General features: G+C 45.0%; 1 protein-coding gene across 1 annotated transcript in view; it reads right to left on the bottom strand.

Annotated features, from left to right (window-relative positions):
• The window catches only part of LOC141984741 (transient receptor potential cation channel subfamily V member 6-like), an 82,556-nt gene that overhangs the window by 23,134 nt on the left and 37,989 nt on the right, over window positions 1-21,433 (bottom strand). The window contains exons 2-4 of the mRNA XM_074948089.1: window positions 12,076-12,173; window positions 11,705-11,827; window positions 10,092-10,232 (exon numbers count right to left, since the gene is read on the bottom strand). Of these exons, the coding sequence (XP_074804190.1) occupies window positions 10,092-10,232; window positions 11,705-11,827; window positions 12,076-12,173 (362 nt within the window). The remainder of the gene's footprint in view (window positions 1-10,091; window positions 10,233-11,704; window positions 11,828-12,075; window positions 12,174-21,433) is intronic.

Raw genomic sequence — 21,433 nt, 5'->3', positions numbered from 1 at the left:
GCTGGAGTCTGGATTTGAAGTTTTTTTGTTGTAATATAGCAACTTTCATGTCTGTAATCGCGTGACCAGAGAGATTGAAGTGTTCTCCGACTGGTTTATGAATGTTATAATTCTTGACATCTGATTTGTGTCCATTTATTCTTTTACATAGAGACTGTCCAGTTTGACCAATGTACATGGCAGAGGGGCATTGCTGGCACATGATGGCATATATCACATTGGTGGATGTGCAGATGAACGAGCCTCTGATAGTGTGGCTGATGTTATTAGGCCCTGTGATGGTGTCCCCTGAATAGATATGTGGGCACAGTTGGCAACGGGCTTTGTTGCAAGGATAGGTTCCTGGGTTAGTGGTTCTGTTGTGTGGTATGTGGTTGCTGGTGAGTATTTGCTTCAGGTTGGGGGGCTATCTGTAGGCAAGGACTGGCCTGTCTCCCAAGATCTGTGAGAGTGTTGGGTCATCCTTCAGGATAGGTTGTAGATCCTTAATAATGCATTGGAGGGGTTTTAGTTGGGGGCTGAAGGTGACGGCTAGTGGCGTTCTGTTATTTTCTTTGTTAGGCCTGTCCTGTAGTAGGTGACTTCTGGGAACTCTTCTGGCTCTATCAATCTGTTTCTTCACTTCCACAGGTGGGTATTGTAGTTGTAAGAATGCTTGATAGAGATCTTGTAGGTGTTTGTCTCTGTCTGAGGGGTTGGAGCAAGTGCGGTTGTATCACAGAGCTTGGCTGTAGATGATGGATCGTGTGGTGTGGTCAGGGTGAAAGCTGGAGGCATGTAGGTAGGAATAGCTGTCAGTAGGTTTCCGGTATAGGGTGGTGTTTATGTGACCATCATTTATTAGCACTGTAGTGTCCAGGAAGTGGATCTTTTGTGTGGACTGGACCAGGCTGAGGTTGATGGTGGGATGGAAATTGTTGAAATCATGGTGGAATTCCTCAAGGGCTTCTTTTCCATGGGTCCAGATGATGAAGATGTCATCAATATAGCGCAAGTAGAGTAGGGGTGTTAGGGGACGAGAGCTGAGGAAGCGTTGTTCTAAGTCAGCCATAAAATGTTGGCATAGTGTGGGGCCATGCGGGTACCCATAGCAGTGCCACTGATCTGAAGGTACACATTGTCCCCAAATGTAAAATAGTTATGGGTAAGGACAAAGTCACAAAGTTCAGCCACCAGGTTAGCCGTGACATTATCGGGGATAGCGTTGTTGATGGCTTGTAGTCCATCTTTTTGTGGAATGTTGGTGTAGAGGGCTTCTACATCCATAGTGGCCAGGATGGTGTTATCAGGAAGATCATCAATGGATTGTAGTTTCCTCAGGAAGTCAATGGTGTCTCGAAGGTTGCTGGGAGTGCTGGTAGCATAGGGCCTGAGGAGGGAGTCTACATAGCCAGATAATCCTGCTGTCAGGGTGCCAATGCCTGAGATGATGGGGCGCCCAGGATTTCCAGGTTTATGGATCTTGGATAGTAGATAGAATATCCCAGGTCGGAGTTCCAGGGGTGTGTCTGTGCGGATTTGATCTTGTGCTATATTACAACAAAAAAACTTCAAATCCAGACTCCAGCGAGAAACTGTTGAATTGGAATTCATTTGCAAATTGGATACAATTAACTTAGGCTTGAATAGAGACTGGGAGTGGCTAAGTCATTATGCAAGGTAACCTATTTCCCCTTGTTTTTTCCTACCCCACCCCCTCCTCAGACATTCTTGTTAAACCCTGGATTTGTGCTGGAAATGGCCCACCTTGATTATCATACACATTGTAAGGAGAGTGGTCACTTTAGATAAGCTATTACCAGCAGGAGAGTGGGTTTGGGGGTGGGGGGGTGAGAAAACCTGGATTTGTGCTGGAAATGGCCCAACTTGATTATCATACACATTGTAAGGAGAGTGGTCACTTTAGATAAGCTGTTACCAGCAGGAGAGTGGGGTGGGAGGAGGTATTTTTTCATGCTTTGTGTGTATAAAAAGATCTACACTTTCCACAGTATGCATTCAATGAAGTGAGCTGTAGCTCATGAAAGCTTATGCTCAAATAAATTGGTTAGTCTCTAAGGTGCCACAAGTACTCCTTTTCTTTTTGCGAATACAGACTAACATGGCTGTTACTCTGAAACCTGTCATTATGCAAGGCACTGCATTTAGCCGTATGGAGTGGAAATCTATCAACTGCATGAAAAAACTTGTACAGATACAGACAGACATCATCTTCCTTTCCAAATGCAAACAGATGGACATCGTACCAAAAGGACTGAAGGTAAAAAATCCATTACAATCTACATACCACACAGACTATGCTGACAGCTTGTGCCACACGCTCTCAGAGAAACTGCGGAATCACCTGATCAACATCCTTTACAGCAAACAGGGAAAGATTAAGAATGAGCTCTCAAAAATGGATACTCTCATAAAAAAACAACCTTCCACACCAGCTTCCTCGTGGCTGGACTTTACTAAAACTAGACAAGCCATTTACAACACACGCTTTGCTTCTTTACAAAAGAAAAAGGACACTAAACTTTCTAAACTACTACATGCCACAAGGGGCCACAGCAATGGTTCCCTCAACCCACCCAGCAATATTGTCAATCTATCCAACTATACTCTCAGCCCAGCAGAAGCAGCTGTCCTATCTCAGGGCCTCTCCTTCTGCCCCTCCACCCCCACGAACATGATACAGTTCTGTGGTGACCTAGAACCCTATTTTCGACGTCTCCGACTCAAGGAATATTTCCAACATACTTCTGAACAACATACTAATCCACAGAGACCTCCCTACCAACACTACAAAAAGAAGGATTCTAGGTGGACTCCTCCTGAAGGTCGAAACAGCAGACTGGACTTCTACATAGAGTGCTTCTGCCGACGTGCACGGGCTGAAATTGTGGAAAAGCAGCATCACTTGCCCCATAACCTCAGCCATGCAGAACACAATGCCATCCACAGCCTCAGAAACAACTCTGACATCATAATCAAAAAGGCTGACAAAGGAGGTGCTGTTGTCATCATGAATAGGTCGGAATATGAACAAGAGGCTGCTCGGCAGCTCTCCAACACCACTTTCTACAAGCCATTACCCTCTGATCCCACTGAGAGTTACCAAAAGAAACTACAGCATTTGCTCAAGAAACTCCCTGAAAAAGCACAAGATCAAATCCACACAGACACACCCCTGGAACCCCGACCTGGGATATTCTATCTACTACCCAAGATCCATAAACCTGGAAATCCTGGGCGCCCCATCATCTCAGGCATTGGCACCCTGACAGCAGGATTGTCTGGCTATGTAGACTCCCTCCTCAGGCCCTACGCTACCAGCACTCCCAGCAACCTTCGAGACACCATTGACTTCCTGAGGAAACTACAATCCATCGGTGATCTTCCTGATAACACCATCCTGGCCACTGTGGATGTAGAAGCCCTCTATACCAACATTCCACAAAAAGATGGACTACAAGCCGTCAAGAACGCTATCCCCGATAATGTCACGGCTAACCTGGTGGCTGAACTTTGTGACTTTGTCCTTACGCATTACTATTTTACATTTGGGGACAATGTATACCTTCAGATCAGCGGCACTGCTATGGGTACCCGCATGGCCCCACAGTATGCCAACATTTTTATGGCTGACTTAGAACAACGCTTCCTCAGCTCTCGTCCCCTAACGCCCCTACTCTACTTGCGCTATATTGATGACATCTTCATCATCTGGACCCATGGAAAAGAAGCCCTTGAGGAATTCCACCATGATTTCAACAATTTCTATCCCACCATCAACCTCAGCCTGGTCCAGTCCACACAAAAGATCCACTTCCTGGACACTACAGTGCTAATAAATGATGGTCACATAAACACCACCCTATACCGGAAACCTACTGACAGCTATTCCTACCTACATGCCTCCAGCTTTCACCCTGACCACACCACACGATCCATCATCTACAGCCAAGCTCTGTGATACAACCGCACTTGCTCCAACCCCTCAGACAGAGACAAACACCTACAAGATCTCTATCAAGCATTCTTACAACTACAATACCCACCTGTGGAAGTGAAGAAACAGATTGATAGAGCCAGAAGAGTTCCCAGAAGTCACCTACTACAGGACAGGCCTAACAAAGAAAATAACAGAACGCCACTAGCCGTCACCTTCAGCCCCAACTAAAACCCCTCCAACGCATTATTAAGGATCTACAACCTATCCTGAAGGATGACCCAACACTCTCACAGATCTTGGGAGACAGGCCAGTCCTTGCCTACAGATAGCCCCCCAACCTGAAGCAAATACTCACCAGCAACCACATACCACACAACAGAATCACTAACCCAGGAACCTATCCTTGCAACAAAGCCCGTTGCCAACTGTGCCCACATATCTATTCAGGGGACACCATCACAGGGCCTAATAACATCAGCCACACTATCAGAGGCTCGTTCATCTGCACATCCACCAATGTGATATATGCCATCATGTGCCAGCAATGCCCCTCTGCCATGTACATTGGTCAAACTGGACAGTCTCTATGTAAAAGAATAAATGGACACAAATCAGATGTCAAGAATTATAACATTCATAAACCAGTCAGAGAACACTTCAATCTCTCTGGTCACGCGATTACAGACATGAAAGTTGCTATATTACAACAAAAAAACTTCAAATCCAGACTCCAGCGAGAAACTGTTGAATTGGAATTCATTTGCAAATTGGATACAATTAACTTAGGCTTGAATAGCTGAGACTGGGAGTGGCTAAGTCATTATGCAAGGTAACCTATTTCCCCTTGTTTTTTCCTACCCCCCCTCCTCCTCAGACGTTCTTGTTAAACCCTGGATTTGTGCTGGAAATGGCCCACCTTGATTATCATACACATTGTAAGGAGAGTGGTCACTTTAGATAAGCTATTACCAGCAGGAAAGTGGGTTTGTGTGTGTGGGGGGGGGAGGTGAGAAAACCTGGATTTGTGCTGGAAATGGCCCAGCTTGATTATCATACACATTGTAAGGAGAGTGATCGCTTTAGATAAGCTATTACCAGCAGGAGAGTGGGGTGGAAGGAGGTATTTTTTCATGCTTTGTGTGTATAAAAAGATCTTCTACACTTTCCACAGTATGCATTCAATGAAATGAGCTGTAGCTCACGAAAGCTTATGCTCAAATAAATTGGTTAGTCTCTAAGGTGCCACAAGTACTCCTTTTCTTTTTGCGAATACAGACTAACACGGCTGTTACTCTGAAAAATATTCAGACTGTGATTCAGCTTTATTTAAAAGATAATCAGGTTGCAGATGAGACCTTGTTTGAGAAGCTGCACACTGTTGTAAATGATCAGATAGAGAAAGAGCAGAAGCTGGGGAATGGAGGCATATGTGCTACGGCAGTTGCATATAATTCTGTTCGGTCGTCCTATACACAGAGCACTGGTCAGAGAGTAAAGCAACACTTCCTCCCAAAGAAAAAGGAGTCTCCCATGCTGATCAATGAGGTAAGGGAACTAAAGGCTAGTATTGATGCAATCTAAGATGTGATCGCTGAAATTAACATATTAAAGCAAGCTGTCCAGGACTGTGACAAAAGAACTGATAATGGTATGAGCAGTCATGCAGACATGAAGCAAGCCGAGAGAAGAAGATGTGTTGTTGCAGGCAATCTGGCAGAGTCAGGATGTGGTATAGGAAAAGCAGAGATAAAGCTGATACTGCATCTGATTTACCAGGTGCAGCCTGCAGTTGCTGCTCCTGAGGGAATTCTGAGCCAAAAAAAATTAAAAATTCTGCAAACAATATTTTAAAATTCTGCAAATTTTATTTGTCAATAAATAAATGTGGAGCCTCCAGCATGGCAGTGGGGAGCACAGGCCACTGGCTGCATGGAGGTGGGAAATCACCCTGCAGCCCTCCCCAGGACATGGACTCTGTGGTGAGGCTGCACCCAACCCTGACACAATGCAAGGGCCGGGCCTGCCCCAGAAACACCCTGGGGCCCTGCCCCTCCGTGCTAGGTGCACCAGGTGTGGGCAGGCAGGCTCAGCCGAGCAGGATCCAAGTGTGGGGGGATCCAGGTGTAGGATGAGAGGGTTCTGTGTGGTGCAATCTGGGTGTGGGCAGCTGAGTGAGGTGTCTGGGTGGCGGCGGGATCTGAATGCACAGGGTCTGGTTCGGGGGTTCTGGGTGCAGGGGCAATGGGATTCTGAAAGGGTTCTAGGCAAAAGTAGTTGGGGCTCATTGGTGCAGTCTGAGTGTAGGGGACTCAGCAGGGGGGGATCCAGGAGAACTTAGTGGGGTGGGGGTCCAGGTACAGCTGGTTGGGGCTCAGTGGGGAGAGGTTCTGGGTGAAGAGGGCTCGCCAAGGTGGTCCAGGTGAAGGGGAGGTAGGGAGCACATTGGGGTGGTGAGGAGCTCTGTGACACTGCCAACGGCGTGGCCCCGGGGCTGGAGGAGCTGTGCCCTCCCTCTCTTTTGCTACAACAAACACCTAGCTATAATAGCCAAATGGCTCGGACCCAGGGGGTTCGTTATAGGTGGGTGCATAGGCACCAACTCCGTGGGTGCTCCGGGACTGGAGCACCCATGGGGAAAAATTGGTAGGTGCTCTGCACCCACTGACAGCTTCCTGCCCCCGCCCCACCCCAGCTCCGCCTCCACTCTGCCTCCTCCATGAGCACGCCATGTGCCCGCTTTTCCCCCCTCCCTCCCAGTGCTTGCTGCCGCGAAAGAGCTTCTTAAAGGGCAAAGGTAAATCTAATCCTGACATTCGTTTGTGCATGCTGCACTCCCCCCTCAAATGTTAGGAGCATGTACTGGGCCTTTAAGAGCAGAGCACATGTTAACGGGAACTGGATTGGGGCGAGTGAAACTGGCTGGAGGCACTCCAGAGTCAGCTTCACCAGCTACACAGCTAGGAGCACATGGCTTCCCTTTGTTTTATGTACTTCTGTTTTAGTTCTAATAAAGCCTTACTTCTACATCCAGACTGTGCCTCCTTCTTACGAAACCACAAGACAACACATTGTAAATGTAATGTCCCAACATTTACATTAAAACGTCTAACATACAGTCCATCCATTTGACTTATTAGTCAAATCCACGAGTTCCACAAGTGCATGGTGCTGCTCTCTTACCCAGTGGCAGAGTACTTGTCAGGAACCTTTCAGAGAAAGGAGGAAAAGGCAAATTAAGATCCTAGTGGGAAGATAAGATTCATGTAGTACTTCAAAGGAAAGGGGATAGTTCAGTCTATGAAGTAAAAGCAGAAGATGTAAAAGGATATGTTAGAGCTCTTCACTGCAATCTTTTACTTTCCTGTGACTTCTTACTTAGGGATATAATTCCATCCTCTAACCCACTGCAGGTGGGGAGGGATAGCTCAGTGGTTTGCGCATTGGCCTGCTAAACCCAGGGTTATGAGTTCAATCCTTGAGGGGGCCATTTAGGGATCTGGGCCTGGAATTGGTCCTGCTCTGAGCAGGGGGTTGGACTAGATGACCTCCTGAGGTCCCTTCCAACCCTGATATTCTATGATAAGACACAGAAAACAAGGCAAGCTAGTGCAATAAGAGATAACAAAAGGACAGCAGTGAGGGTGAAGATGAACCACATTACGTGATGGTTCCAGATACTGCCCATAGTACAGACCCTCAATTCCTGGGAAAAACATGAATGCCAAAACGAGACCATGGAACCTGAAACAAGCACTGCACAAGAGGACAGATCAGCAGAACAATCCACTAACATGTGAAGTCACCTGACCAGTGAGAGAAGAGTCCCACTGACATATGAACGATTAGGAACACCTACTTATAAGTGTCTAAATCCAATTTTTGGACTAGTGAATGCATCATGGATTTATCCACTTGTTTGTCACATGCCATACCAAGCGCCTATTCCTGGGCCTAATCTTACATTCTCTCAAAGGCTGCTGTAATATTGGGAAATGAAGTATTTGATAGCTCTGGATAGTTTATAATTATGTTAATTTAGTATTGTGATGCTGTATGATAGAAACATGACCATTTATATAATGAATATTGCCATTGTTAGACAATTGCAACAAATCGTGTAAACGTTATGATTTGCTAAGTATGATTAGCTTGTTTATATCCGTGTATCATCACAGTATTTGAAGTTAGGAATATTGGCTATATAGATCTATATCCCAAATGTGTTTGCTCCTGGGATAACATCCCCAAGGTAATTTACATCCAGTCTGGCCAGCACATTGTGAATGAACTATTCAAGTTGATGGCCCATTAAAGAACATCTAACACTCACAATGGGCCATAGAAGAAGTTTGTCCCCACCCAGTGAGCTTTCCTGTGGATGCTTTAGCCAGAATATGGGTAAAGGCTGCTCCTGTGAGTGTTCAAAGCATGTAAGGGCATGTGACTTGCTCATGTGACTCTGGACTCCATCTTGGGCCTATAATAACAAGGAAGCTCTAATCAAGGACTCATGACCCCCAAGCTGCTGTGGTAAGTTCCAGAGAGAAATTTGCAAACTAGCAGTTTATTCCATCACTGCTTCAAATCTGATATAAGAACTTTTCAATCTCTTGTATGTACATGATTTCCATAACCACTTTAACTCTCTTCTATTTATTTTCTCTTATAAATAAACCTTTAAATTTCAGTTACTAATGGATTGGCAGCAGTGTGATTATTGGCTAAGATCTGAATTATATATCTACCTGGCTAAGTGGATGGTCTCTTGATATCAGAAGAAACCTTGGTTTGATTAAATTGGTTTTCAATAGCCACTCATCACAAAGTCTAGTGTCTGGGGGTGAAATAAGGGCTGGGATGCCTAAGGAGACTGCATCTTTGACTTCGTGTTAACCGGTGTGGTGAGACAGAAGTTTACTTTTGCTACTGGCTTGGTAGAATAACCACCATTTTGGGGAGAGTCTGCCCCATTTCTCAGCAGCTTGTCCTGAATCTGGCATCCTCAGCTGTGACCCACTGAGGCACGGTGAGAGATATGGTTTCTAACTAGCTTGCCATATGCCCAGTAACTTGGCATGACATGGTTATAGCACTGATCGTATAGGAACTGTTATTCCATAAGATATGAATATCTTTGGGAATTTGAGGTGTTCAGAACTAACTATTCAGTTGGCTAATGGAACTAAAATTGCCACAGAAACTTTCTGCTGAATGTAAAATAAACTAAAGAAACTTGCAGAAGATTTCACTGTCAGTACCAGAGCTTGTTACAGAGGAAGATACTCAAAGACTAACTTGAGAATGACTGTTACAAACTTGTGGAACTTGGATGACTGCTAATAAGTCAAATGGATGGACTGTATGATATATTTTTTAAATAGAAATGTTGGGATGACATTACATTTATGAGGAGGGAGAGTAGCACTCATAAGGCAATATCAGGCTTATATTCTCCTGTGCCCTATCCCTTTAAGGACTGAAAGTCTGCTCAGGGGGGTCAAAGGGGATACTCTGGTTGCTGAGTTCGGAGTAGCAGCCGTGTTAGTGCTTTAGCTCATGAAAGCTTATGCTAAAATAAATTTGTTAGTCTCTAAGGTGCCACAAGTACTCCTTTTCTTTCTGGTTGCAGAGACATAGATAGGTGTGTTGAGCAGTAATGGGGCTTGTGCAAGGTGTATTTGTTTGGTTTTTTATACTAAAGTTTATAAAACTTCAGTTTTAACTATCCCTGGTCTAGGAGTGAAACAATGGCATAATAATTATTGTTAGGCTTCAGAGTTATCACCCAAATGAAAAGAATGGATAAGTAGGCTCAACACAGAGCTATTACGATAGGCTGGCTGCAGACTCAGGCAGACATTACTCCATTGGTTTCATTCAGGTCATGTTAGGGCAAGTGGTCTACACAAGGGCTAGAGATTTAACATTTTTTAGAAAATGAAAGCTGAACTTCTAGAGCACAATTCTGTAGCAAGGTCTGCATTGCATAGCAGTTGCATAGACAGGAATTCCCAGAGCACATGGGGCCCTGTTGACAGAGAGAGGGACAGAAAGGGAGCAGACCATACCAGATCCAGAGAGGCCACAGAACTCATAGTGTGCCAGAGAAGAAGAGTCTGGTGGCAGTCAAGGCCTGCAGATGGAGCCCTACCAAAGTAAATGAGATTGTGGCTGCTGAGTCTGAAGACGTAGCCAGTGGCCTGTGGGTTGTTGACATCAGCCCCCTTCTCAAGCATCGCCTTCACAAGTTTGAAGTTCTTATTCACCACAGCGATGTGGAGAGCAGTCTCCCCTGCAACACACAATCACACCCCTTTTGTAATGCCAACATTGCACCACAGGGACCAGAGGCACTTCAGAGATCAACTGTGCAACCAAGGCCACTTTATTAGTAAATAACTGAAAAATCTAATGGGCAAAGTCTGGAGTGTTCAAAGGACCTTAAGGAAGTCACCTGCCCAGCTCCCATGGAATTCCAGTTGCATGTGAGTGGTTAATGTCCCTGGAAAATTGCAGCCCAAACTCTTATCTCTGTTACACTGACTATCCCAGTGACTTCAGTGGATTAACCCCAGCAGAATTTTGCCCAGTGTTTTCACGAATACCGCCTTTATTGTGTCTTAGCCCTAAGGTAGGACTTGCAACTGTGAAATTAATTGCTGTTAAATGACTTACACTTGCAACTTCTCTCTCATCACTTTTCAGTGAAGTGGTTTAGTGCCTCATTAATTCCACTTATGCTCCTGCTCATATTTTACACTTCTGTAACACTTTCCAGCTGAGGATCTCAGAGCACTTCACAAATGTTCATCAATTAAACCTCACATTAACCTGTGTGCAAGAGCCTGGAATCACTAGCCTGAAACTAAATGCAGAGAAATTAAGTGACTTGGTCAGTAACAGGATGGTGGCTAGAATTCAGGTCTCCTGACTCCCCATCCCCTACTCGAGCCACTAGACCATATTCTCTCCTCCCTTGCAGCTGGTTCTGGGGTAGAAGGAGGCAACTCTTTAACAATGCACAGTGACAATACAGTTCTCAGTAGACCCTAAAGAAAAAATCCATATCCAAGTGAAAATGCAGAGGGAATTAATGGAGTAGAATGTAATTTACAAACCCTGGAATTAATAACCCCACTCTGGAGGGCCTAGATTTATGTCTCATCTGGAAGATGGCCACTCCAGCAGCACTGCATCCTCCTGACAACATGTGAGGCATTTGGGACAATACTGACTCAGAGAGGTGACCAACCTCTAGGGAATCAATCACACCACTCCCTAGAGCATATCTCCCTCTAGCACCACACTGGGACACTAGGTTCAGGAATAACTTAGATGGAAAAGCATCACCTACTGAATCAATACTACTTCTTCCAGCACTTAGATCTTTCCTTGGAGGTTTTCCACTCAAAAGTTGACTGTGCTTAGCTAGGAGTCCAGATATAATTATTGGATCTCAGATTTTGGGGTGGTAGTTGGGAATAGGATATCCTCCAAGGATAAAATGATCCTCTAAATGCACCCTCTTTTAAAGGAATATGGTATAGGTTTCATTTCCTGGAGATCTGTTGGGAACACAACAGCACCCATGGGTAGTTGAAAATGCAGTTAAGTGGCAGTAAAATATGATTCCCTGAAACAGACCATTTTATAAAGGGCACCTTGGGATCTGGACACAAAGCTAACAGAATCTCAGCGACTATGCCATATCTCCCAGCCATTCCGGCAGTCTCAGCCCATGTCTATTCATCTTGGCATTCTTACCTGCATAGAATTCTGATGTCATTGCTTCATTGACAAGTTCTGGAGCTGCATCCATCAGCATCTGTGCAGCCTCCACACTATCATACAAGGCAGCCACATGAAGAGCTGTCTCCCCCAAGGCACCTGGAGAGAGAGAGTCATGTATATGTGTCATAAGTTCCTTTGCCAGCCTGGTGAGATGAATCTTACAGAGAGTAACACACTCAATCCTGAAGACTCCCTACCCTCACGCAAAGAGTGTTTTCACTCCGACCTGCCAAGATCACCCTTTTCTACTTCTTGAGAAGCATTGCCATCCTCCAGACTCTCAGTCCCAAGGTGTCCTCTCCTTGCAGCTATCCTAGTCATGGACACCATATGGAGTACCCTACCTCTTTGATGAATATCACAAGTATGGCAGGTGAGCAGTTTCTGGATGGTTTGGACATCATTTTCCTTGGCAGCCTGGAGCAAGGAGGACTCCCAGATCCTGCAACAAGAAAAATCACCAGATTAGAACCTTATAACAAATAAGATGCTCAGAATAAACACTTTCTTCCATATCAGCAAAGCATTCAAAAAACGGGGGTGCAATATTTTATTATCAAGATGATAGCTTAGAAATGTCTAAGAAAGCTAGACAGGCACATGCATGAGTAATCCACTTTCTATAAGGTCAATTTCTGCATAACCCAGGGAACTGTAGTCCTTTTTTAAAAAGCCTTTGTAGTTCTAGTAAAAATGTCACATAGGGAACAGAATTCTGGCTCCGTTGGTAATTTATGATTCCAAGTTATTTCTACAATATTTATAAATCTTGAGTAGAAATTGCAAATAGTAAGAAATTGCAAAGTAACAAGTCAAATTCCCACTAATTTCCCACTGCCAACCCACAGCATTGTCATATCTGAACATGAGTGTAACATTTCAATACATTCTTTGAATGATTGTAAAATGCTGTATTTCCATTTCAGATTCACCAGCAGATTTTGTGATTATAGACCAGTATACATTGGATCAGTGATTCTTGTCAAAGAAGAGAGTTAGCTAACATTCTCATCTTTTTGTCTTTGGTGTAAGATCTTGGGTAAGTGACTGGTTTCTTGGGACTAGGAGCAACCTGAATGTGGTGTGATTTCTTGTGTGATTATTTTTCACATAGTCCAGTTCGCCTGGGTGGCAAGATAGACTGGGAAGTATAAGGGGACTGTCTGTGACTCCATGGAAAGACTGGGATAGCGGTCCAGGACTTCATATTTGTTACTGGCTTGGTGAGATCTAATTATAGCACACACCATCAGTTTAGGGTGTCTGCCTTGTTTTCTGACATCTGCCCTGCTCCTAGTTGTGAGCCAATCAGACAGCATGACATTGAATTTTCTCCAACCCCTTATAAGCTGCCACCAGAGCTTCAAATTAATATAATTTTCAAAGAAAAAATGGATGTGTGCCCATAAGCTACAAGGTCATGTGGCACATTGTGACACTTTTGAGGTTACCCATTGGTATAGGTGAATTGCTACTGCCTGCTTATGGGTCAAGGGAGACTTGTTTGGGCCCACCGAGGGAAATTCACCCAAAACGACTGGCTGCTGGCAACATGAGTGCCCTACCCTGGACTCTGATCGCCCCACTCTTTCCCTCTGCAGGCTAGCAATTTGCACTCCCCAGCCCTTAGGCTTCCTGAGTGAGTCCTTGAGGCAGAGCAGAGAGAACCTGTTGCTAAATTTCTGGAGGTAGTTAGCCCCCAGAGTTCTGCTTTGGCCCTGGGGCATGTATCCTGCTAACCCGTCTGTACACCTCACTTCATTACACTCAAGCACCCAGTCCCTTCACCTCTGGATACTCTCAGTGCACATAGATTCACTGCCCCCTTGGAAGCAGTGCCCACCAGCTCACTAGTTTGACCTCAGTTACAACACTCTCCTTAGCACACAGCACTTACTAGTGTCTATAGTAAAATCAAAGAGAAGTTAAAGTTTATTTAACAAAGCTTAAGGTAAAGATTCAAATAGAAGCAAGTATAAGGATTAGAAATATATAGCTACAGATAAAAGAAAAATGTGAAACATAATCTACAGCCTATATTTACTAACAAGTTCCTCTCCTGTCTAACGTGGTATTTCTCTCCCAATGGTCAATCCATATAGCACTTCAAGTATCAGGTCTAAAGTGCTGGGATCCATTTTTCATGAGACGCTGACAGAGTATTGCCTCCCTAATGGATACCACCTTGGGCCCTTCTTTCTCCTATTAGACAGTTCCAGACCTTTTGTCTCTTTTCATAATCAGGGCATTTTGTTACCTTCAGTTTGCCCTGATGCTAACCCCTAGTGAAGACCTTTGTCTTGGGCTTCTTGTGCTCTGTAAAGGCCCAGCCTGCATCTTGTCAGAGTGTAAACACTTGGCTGGGCTGGGTCAATAGATTGTCAGCTGTTCCCACTCTTGAGTGACTTAGCCATGAGAACCACCTTGCCCCAGATGACCAGTTTCACCTCCAGCAGCTTTGGAGCACAATGTTCTACATGTTACATAACTCTTAAAATTTTTCCATCCATCCATCCATCCATCCATCCATCCATCCATCCATCCCGCAATAACTATGATGACCAGTGAGTTCTTAACTTTCGGCAGAGACCACACATGGGCATAGGCAGTCACGGAAAAAAATTAGTGGCTGCTTAGCCAGCTCCCGCCAACGCCTCCCACCAACGCCTCCTGCCCCGCTGATCAGCGCCTCCCATGCCCTCCCAGCGTCTCCCGCCTGCTGCGATCAGCTGGAGTGGGGACGGGCATGCTGGGAGGAGGGGGCGGGAAGATGTGGGACAGGGTGGGGGCTTGGAGCGGAGCGGGGAGGTTGAGCACCCCCCAGGCCTGAAGGAAGCCAGCACCTATGCACACGGCCCCCTTCAGTGAAATATCAGGCTGATCACAGGCGAAACATGCCTGTCTGGGCATGTCTAGGCAAATCCTTGGGTATAGACTTGTAACTGTGTACCCCCATCCATTGCCAACATGGGGCACTTGGGTCACATACATACCATAGCACAGGGACTCACCCAGCCCGTTTAGTCTGCCAAAGTCAGTCAGCAGTTTACAGTAAAATAATGTGATAGCCCAAGCAAATATAGGTTTCAGAGTAACAGCCATGTTAGTCTGTATTCGCAAAAAGAAAAGGAGTACTTGTGGCACCTTAGAGACTAACCAATTTATTTGAGCATAAGCTTTCGTGCATCCGATGAAGTGAGCTGTAGCTCACGAAAGCTTATGCTCAAATAAATTGGTTAGTCTCTAAGGTGCCACAAGTCCTCCTTTTCTTCAAGCAAATATACTGATTAGATGCACTCCCATGTTTCTGAAAAAGATGATGCAAATGTAGAGCACCTCTAGCAGCACATAATGCAGCATGGTGTACTAAGACATGCCCAGGCCTAGAATAGTGGGTCAAGAGTGAGGTCACTGGCAGAGCTGCAGTGCAGAGCAAGACTGAAACAACAGAGGGTGCTGCAATTCAGGACAGAGGTGCTTTGACAGGTGTGTGGGGGGGTTGTCATAGATATAAAGGGAAGGGTAAACACCTTTAAAATCCCTCCTGGCCAGAGGAAAAACCCTCTCACCTGTAAAGGGTTAAGAAGCTAGGATAACCTCGCTGGCACCTGACCAAAATGACCAATGAGGAGACAAGATACTTTCAAAAGCTGGGGGGAGGGAGAAACAAAGCCTCTCTCTGTGTCTGTGCGATGCTTTTGCCGGGGACAGAACAGGAATGGAGTCTTAGAACTTAGTAAGTAATCTAGCTAGATATGCGTTAGATTCTGATTCCTTTAAATGGCTGAGAAAATAAGCTGTGCTGAATGGAATGTAGATTCCTGTTTTTGTGTCTTTTTGTAACTTAAGGTTTTGCCTAGAGGGATTCTCTATGCTCAAATAAATTGGTTAGTCTCTAAGGTGCCGCAAGTACTCCTTTTCTCTATGTTTTGAATCTGATTACCCTGTAAGGTATTTACCATCCTGATTTTACAGAGGTGATTCTTTTACTTTTTCTTCTATTAAAATTCTTCTTTTAAGAATCTGATTGTTTTTTCATTGTTCTTAAGATCCAAGGGTTTGGGTCTGTGTTCATCTATGCAAATTGGTGAGGATTTTTATCAAGCCTTCCCCAGGAAAGGGGGTGTAAGGGTTGAGAGGATTTTGGGGAGAAAGATGTTTTCAAACGGGCTCTTTCCCAATTATATACTTGTTAGATGTTTGGTGGTGGCAGCGATAAAGTCCAAGGGCAAAGGGTAAAATAGTTTGTACCTTGGGGAAGTTTTAACCTAAGCTGGTAAAAGTAAGCTTAGGAGGTTTTCGTGCAGGTCCCCACATCTGTACCCTAGAGCTCAGAGTGGGGAAGGAACCTTGACAGGGGTCATGGGACGAGGGGGGGGCAGGAAAGGGGGCTGCATCTATCTCTGGACCTGTCTCAGTAGAGCTGTGTGGAGAAACCCGAGCCTGGAGCAGCAGGGGAATGCAGGTCAGAATTCAGGTGCACTGGAGGAAGGGGGAAGGTTTCTCCGCATGTGCCTGCTCTATATACCACTCTAGCTAGTGCCATCAGCCACTCAGTTCTGTGAGTAACACAATCTCTTCCATAGTAAAAAAGACAGATAAGATAGTGAGGCTGTAACACCCACCAAGTTGCCCTGCAGATGCCATAAACACCCAGAGCCATGTCTGTTTTCCTGCACAAACCCTGACCCTGCTGCTCAGTACAGGTGGAAATGAAGCCTTTCCACACATACATGTGGATCCTGTTCCATCTGCCACCCTTTTTGGGACAGGGTCCAACATATTAGAAGAAGGGGCAGGGTCCATCATATTTTCCGCCCTTCACTATGAGAAATGAATGGATCCTGTGGGTTACACACAGCTGATCCTAACAGACAAGCCCAGCTCAGTGCTCCAGCGAAAGGTGCCCAAAACCCTATCCAGAATGCCTGCCGATATTCAACCTGAACATTTCCCCTTTGTTCAATGCCACCCCATTAGTCCTAGTCACTATCTTAAATAATTCCACAACCTCTTGGGCATTTACATTTCAGATATTTGCAGGTATTGTGCACCCCAGGTCCCTCTTCTTTTCTGCATGGCCAAGCATGCCAAGTACATAGTTTGTATACCCCATTTGAAAGGTGAAATTTCTGTTTTTCCAGGCAAGATTTGGGGGCCTGGAGGCTTCCACCACTTCCCTTGGGGAGACTAATAGAGCCCTTGTTAAGAAATATTTTATTATTAATGTTAAGAAATATTTCCTGGTATCCAGACTTAATTTTCTCTCTTTTCTTATTTTCCTGTTCTCTATTTATACCTCCGCAGGCCTCCCTAAAAAATTCCTTTTGTTTCTTGGCTTATATACCTATTAAATACCTGTACAAAATTCTCATGCACCCTCATAGCCATTATGCTTCCTGTAGCAACATATGTATGTTACAATAACAATAACAATGTATGTATCTAAATCAGCCTGCTAGCAGAATATCTGGAATGATCCAACTTCTTCTAAACAAGTGCCGAGAAATCATGGAGCTTCTCTAGAACAGACTTTCTCGACCCCACGAGTTGAGACACCTTCACTCTTGGCCCTAAGGGCCTCTCAGACATACAATGAGGTCTAGGGCTTTGAACTTTGAGGTTCCTACAGGAACTATGGACCATCGTAAACCTCACCATCTTACACTGTAAGTGCAAGACAAGTTTCTTTGACCTGCCTTCTCCACCAACAACAATATCAACGTGTGTGTGTGTGTATGTGTATATATATACAATAAAAATTGAATTCCAAAACAAGACACTCCACTGTATACACTTCCCTCCAGCGGAGTGGATGAGAAAACAAATACACGACAATGTTAGTCATGTTTCTTAATGCACTACTGGACGGCACTCAGATACTATGATGATGAGCGCTGTATAAGGAGCTATACGAAATAAAACAATGACAGCTGAAGAATTGCCAGCATAGAAATCTGCTGCTTTGTAGAGAGGGGCTTAATAATGAATCAGAGCCAAATTACACTCAACTGGCTCAATAGGGGACTCATTCATGATAACAGAGGCCTTGACTAGTCATCCAGTTCAAGAAGCAACAAGTGTTCAGATTTCTTTCTGAGCACATTGGGAGATCTGCAAAGATCAGCTCCCAGCCAACATGCTCAGCATGCCTCTGAATGAGTGGCTCAGGGGAAGAAGAAAAGGAGTACTTGTGGCACCTTAGAGACTAACCAATTTATTTGAGCATGAGCTTTCGTGAGCTACAGCTCACTTCATCGGATGCATACTGTGGAAACTGCGGAAGACATTATATACAGAGACCATGAAACAATACCTCCTCCCACCCCACTCTCCTGCTGGTAATAGCTTATCTAAAGTGATCATCAAGTTGAGCCATTTCCAGCACAAATCCAGGTTTTCTCACCCTCCGGCCCCCCCACATACACACACACACACAAACTCACTCTCCTGCTGGTAATAGCCCATCCAAAGTGACCACTCTCTTCACAATGTGTATGATAATCAAGGTGGGCCATTTCCTGCACAAATCCAGGTTCTCTCACCCCCTCACCCCCCTCCAAAAACCACACACACAAACTCACTCTCCTGCTGGTAATAGCTTATCCAAAGTGACCACTCTCCCTACAATGTGCATGATAATCAAGGTGGGCCATTTCCAGCACAAATCCAGGTTTTCTCACCCCCACACCCCCATACACACACAAACTCACTCTCCTGCTGGTAATAGCTCATCCAAAGTGACCACTCTCCCTACAATGTGCATGATAATCAAGGTGGGCCATTTCCAGCACAAATCCAGGTTTTCTCACCCCTCCCCCCACCCCACACACACACAAACTCACTCTCCTGCGTCAGTCTCTACGTAAAAGAATAAATGGACACAAATCAGATGTCAAGAATTATAACATTCATAAACCAGTCGGAGAACACTTCAATCTCTCTGGTCACGCAATCACAGACATGAAGGTCGCTATCTTACAACAAAAAAACTTCAAATCCAGACTCCAGTGAGAAACTGCTGAATTGGAATTCATTTGCAAATTGGATACTATTAATTTAGGCTTAAATAGAGACTGGGAGTGGCTAAGTCATTATGCAAGGTAGCCTATTTCCCCTTGTTTTTTCCTAACCCCCCCCCCCCCCCCGACGTTCTGGTTAAACTTGGATTTATGCTGGAAATGGCCCACCTTGATTGTCATGCACATTGTGTGGAGAGTGGTCAGTTTGGATGAGCTATTGCCAGCAGGAGAGTGAGTTTGTGTGTGTGGGGGGGGGGGTGAGAAAACCTGGATTTGTGCTGGAAATGGCCCACCTTGATTATCATGCACATTGTAGGGAGAGTGGTCACTTTGGATAAGCTATTACCAGCAGGAGAGTGGGGTGGGAGGAGGTATTGTTTCATGGTCTCTGTGTGTATAATGTCTTCTGCAATTTCCACAGTATGCATCCGATGAAGTGAGCTGTAGCTCACGAAAGCTCATGCTCAAATAAATTGGTTAGTCTCTAAGGTGCCACAAGTACTCCTTTTCTTTTTGCGAATACAGACTAACATGGCTGTTACTCTGAAACCTATCGGGGAAGAAGACATCTCCCAGCCAAGGCACACCAGTGCTGCTTCTATTGACTCAGCTCAGAGAGGAGATGTTTCCCAGCTGAGACATGCCCCAACATGGTTCCTAATGACTTGGTTCAAAGGGGAGGTTCCTTTTAGTTCCCTGCCTGTAGCAATGAGGCAATACTGACCTTACAGCAATGGCATCACAATGCATGGTGCCAGGTTAAAGGTTGTTGACAAAGTCTGTGCTACACTGCTAAAGCAAATGGGATATTCCCTCCAAAGCCACTGATCTTGCCTTCTGGCTGGCATTTTAGTGTCTCTAACTGGAAAGCACAGAGACAGCTGCAGAAATTAAATGAATGAAAATTCTATTACTACCTAAATTTATCCAAATCTCTACCTAAAGGTTCAGGGTTCAAGTTTGGAGGTGAAGTTTATTTGAGGGGCAGTGCTGGGTAAATTTGATCTGGGCCAGGAAAAATGTTCAGATTTTTTTTAACACAGGCAAAATCTGCAAAGACTAGTGCTCCAAGCTGAGACACACTTAGCATGGCTCGGCACTGGGACAGATGTTCCTCAAATGTGGAACTCAGTGCACCTCCACAGAATCATAGAATGTTAGGGTTGGAAGAGACCTCAGGAGGTCATCTAGTCCAATCCCCTGCTCAAAGCAGGACCAACACCAACTAAATCATCCAAGCCAAGGCTTTGTCAAGCTGGGCCTTAAAAACCTCTAAGGGTGGAGATTCCACCACCTCCCTAGGTAACCCATTCCAGTGCTTCACCACCCTCATAGTGAAATAGTGTTTCCTATTATCCAACCTAGACCTCCTACACTGCAACTTGAGACCATTGCTTCTTGTTCTGTCAACTGCCACCATTGAGAACAACCTAGCTCCATCCTCTTTGGAACCCCCCTTCAGGTAGTTGAAGGCTGCTATTAAACCCCCCTCACTCTTCTCTTCTGCAGACTAAATAACCCCAGTTCCCTCAGCCTCTCCTCGTAACTCATATGCCCCAGCCCCCTAATCATTTTCTGCTGAACTCTCTCCAATTTGTCCACATATCTTCTGTAGTGGGGGGATCAAAACTGGACACAATACTCCAGGTATGCCCTCACCAATGCTGGATAGAGAGGAATAATAACTTCCCTCGATCTGCTGGCAATGCTCCCACTAATACAGCCCAATATGTCATTGGCCTTCTTGGCAACAAGGGCACACTGTTGACTCATATCCAGCTTCTCATCCACTGTAGTCCCCAGGTCCTTTTCGGCACAACTGCTGCTTAGCGAGTTGGTCTCCAGCCTGTAGCAGTGCATAGGATTCTTCCTTCCTAAGTTCAGGAATCTGCACTTGTCCTTGTTGAACCTCATCAGATTTCTTTTGTTCCAATCCTCCAATTTGTCTAGGTCACTCTGGACCCTATCCCTACCCTCCAGCATATCTACCTCTCTCCCCAGCTTAGTGCCATCTGTGAACTTGCTGAGGGTGCAATTCATCCCATCATCCAGATCATTAATAAAGATGTTGAACAAAAACTCCACTTGATACCGGCTGCCAACTACCCATTGAGCCATTGATCACTACCCATTGAGCTCAACAATCTAGCCAGCTTTCTACCCACCTTATAGTCCATTTATCCAATCCATACTTTTTTAACTTGCTAGCAAGAATACTGTGGGAGACTGTATCAAAAGCTTTGCTAAAGTCAAGATATATCACATCCACCGCTTTCCCCATATCCACAGAGCCAGTTATCTCATCATAGAAGGCAATCAGGTTGGTCAGGCATGACTTCCCTTGGTGAATCCATGTTGGTGAATCCTGATCACCTTGCTCTCCTCCAAAAAGAAAAGGAGTATTTGTGGCACCTTAGAGACTAACCAATTTATTTGAGCATAAGCTTTCGTGAGCTACAGTTCACCTCATCGGATGCATAAAGTGGAAAATACAGTGAGGAGATTTATATACACACAGACCATGAAAAAATGGGTGTTTATCATACATATTGTAAGGAGAGTGATCACTTAAGATGAGCTATTACCAGCAGGAGAGTGGGGTGGGGGGAGAGAAAACCTTTTGACGTGATAATCAAGGTGGGCCATTTCCAGCACATTTCCAGGAGTTAACAAGAACGTC

This window comes from Natator depressus, chromosome 1, assembly GCF_965152275.1.
Source record: "Natator depressus isolate rNatDep1 chromosome 1, rNatDep2.hap1, whole genome shotgun sequence".
NCBI lineage: Eukaryota > Metazoa > Chordata > Testudines > Cheloniidae > Natator > Natator depressus.
Note: the sequence above shows the minus strand (reverse complement) of the source record. Positions and strands in the feature narration are given on the sequence as shown.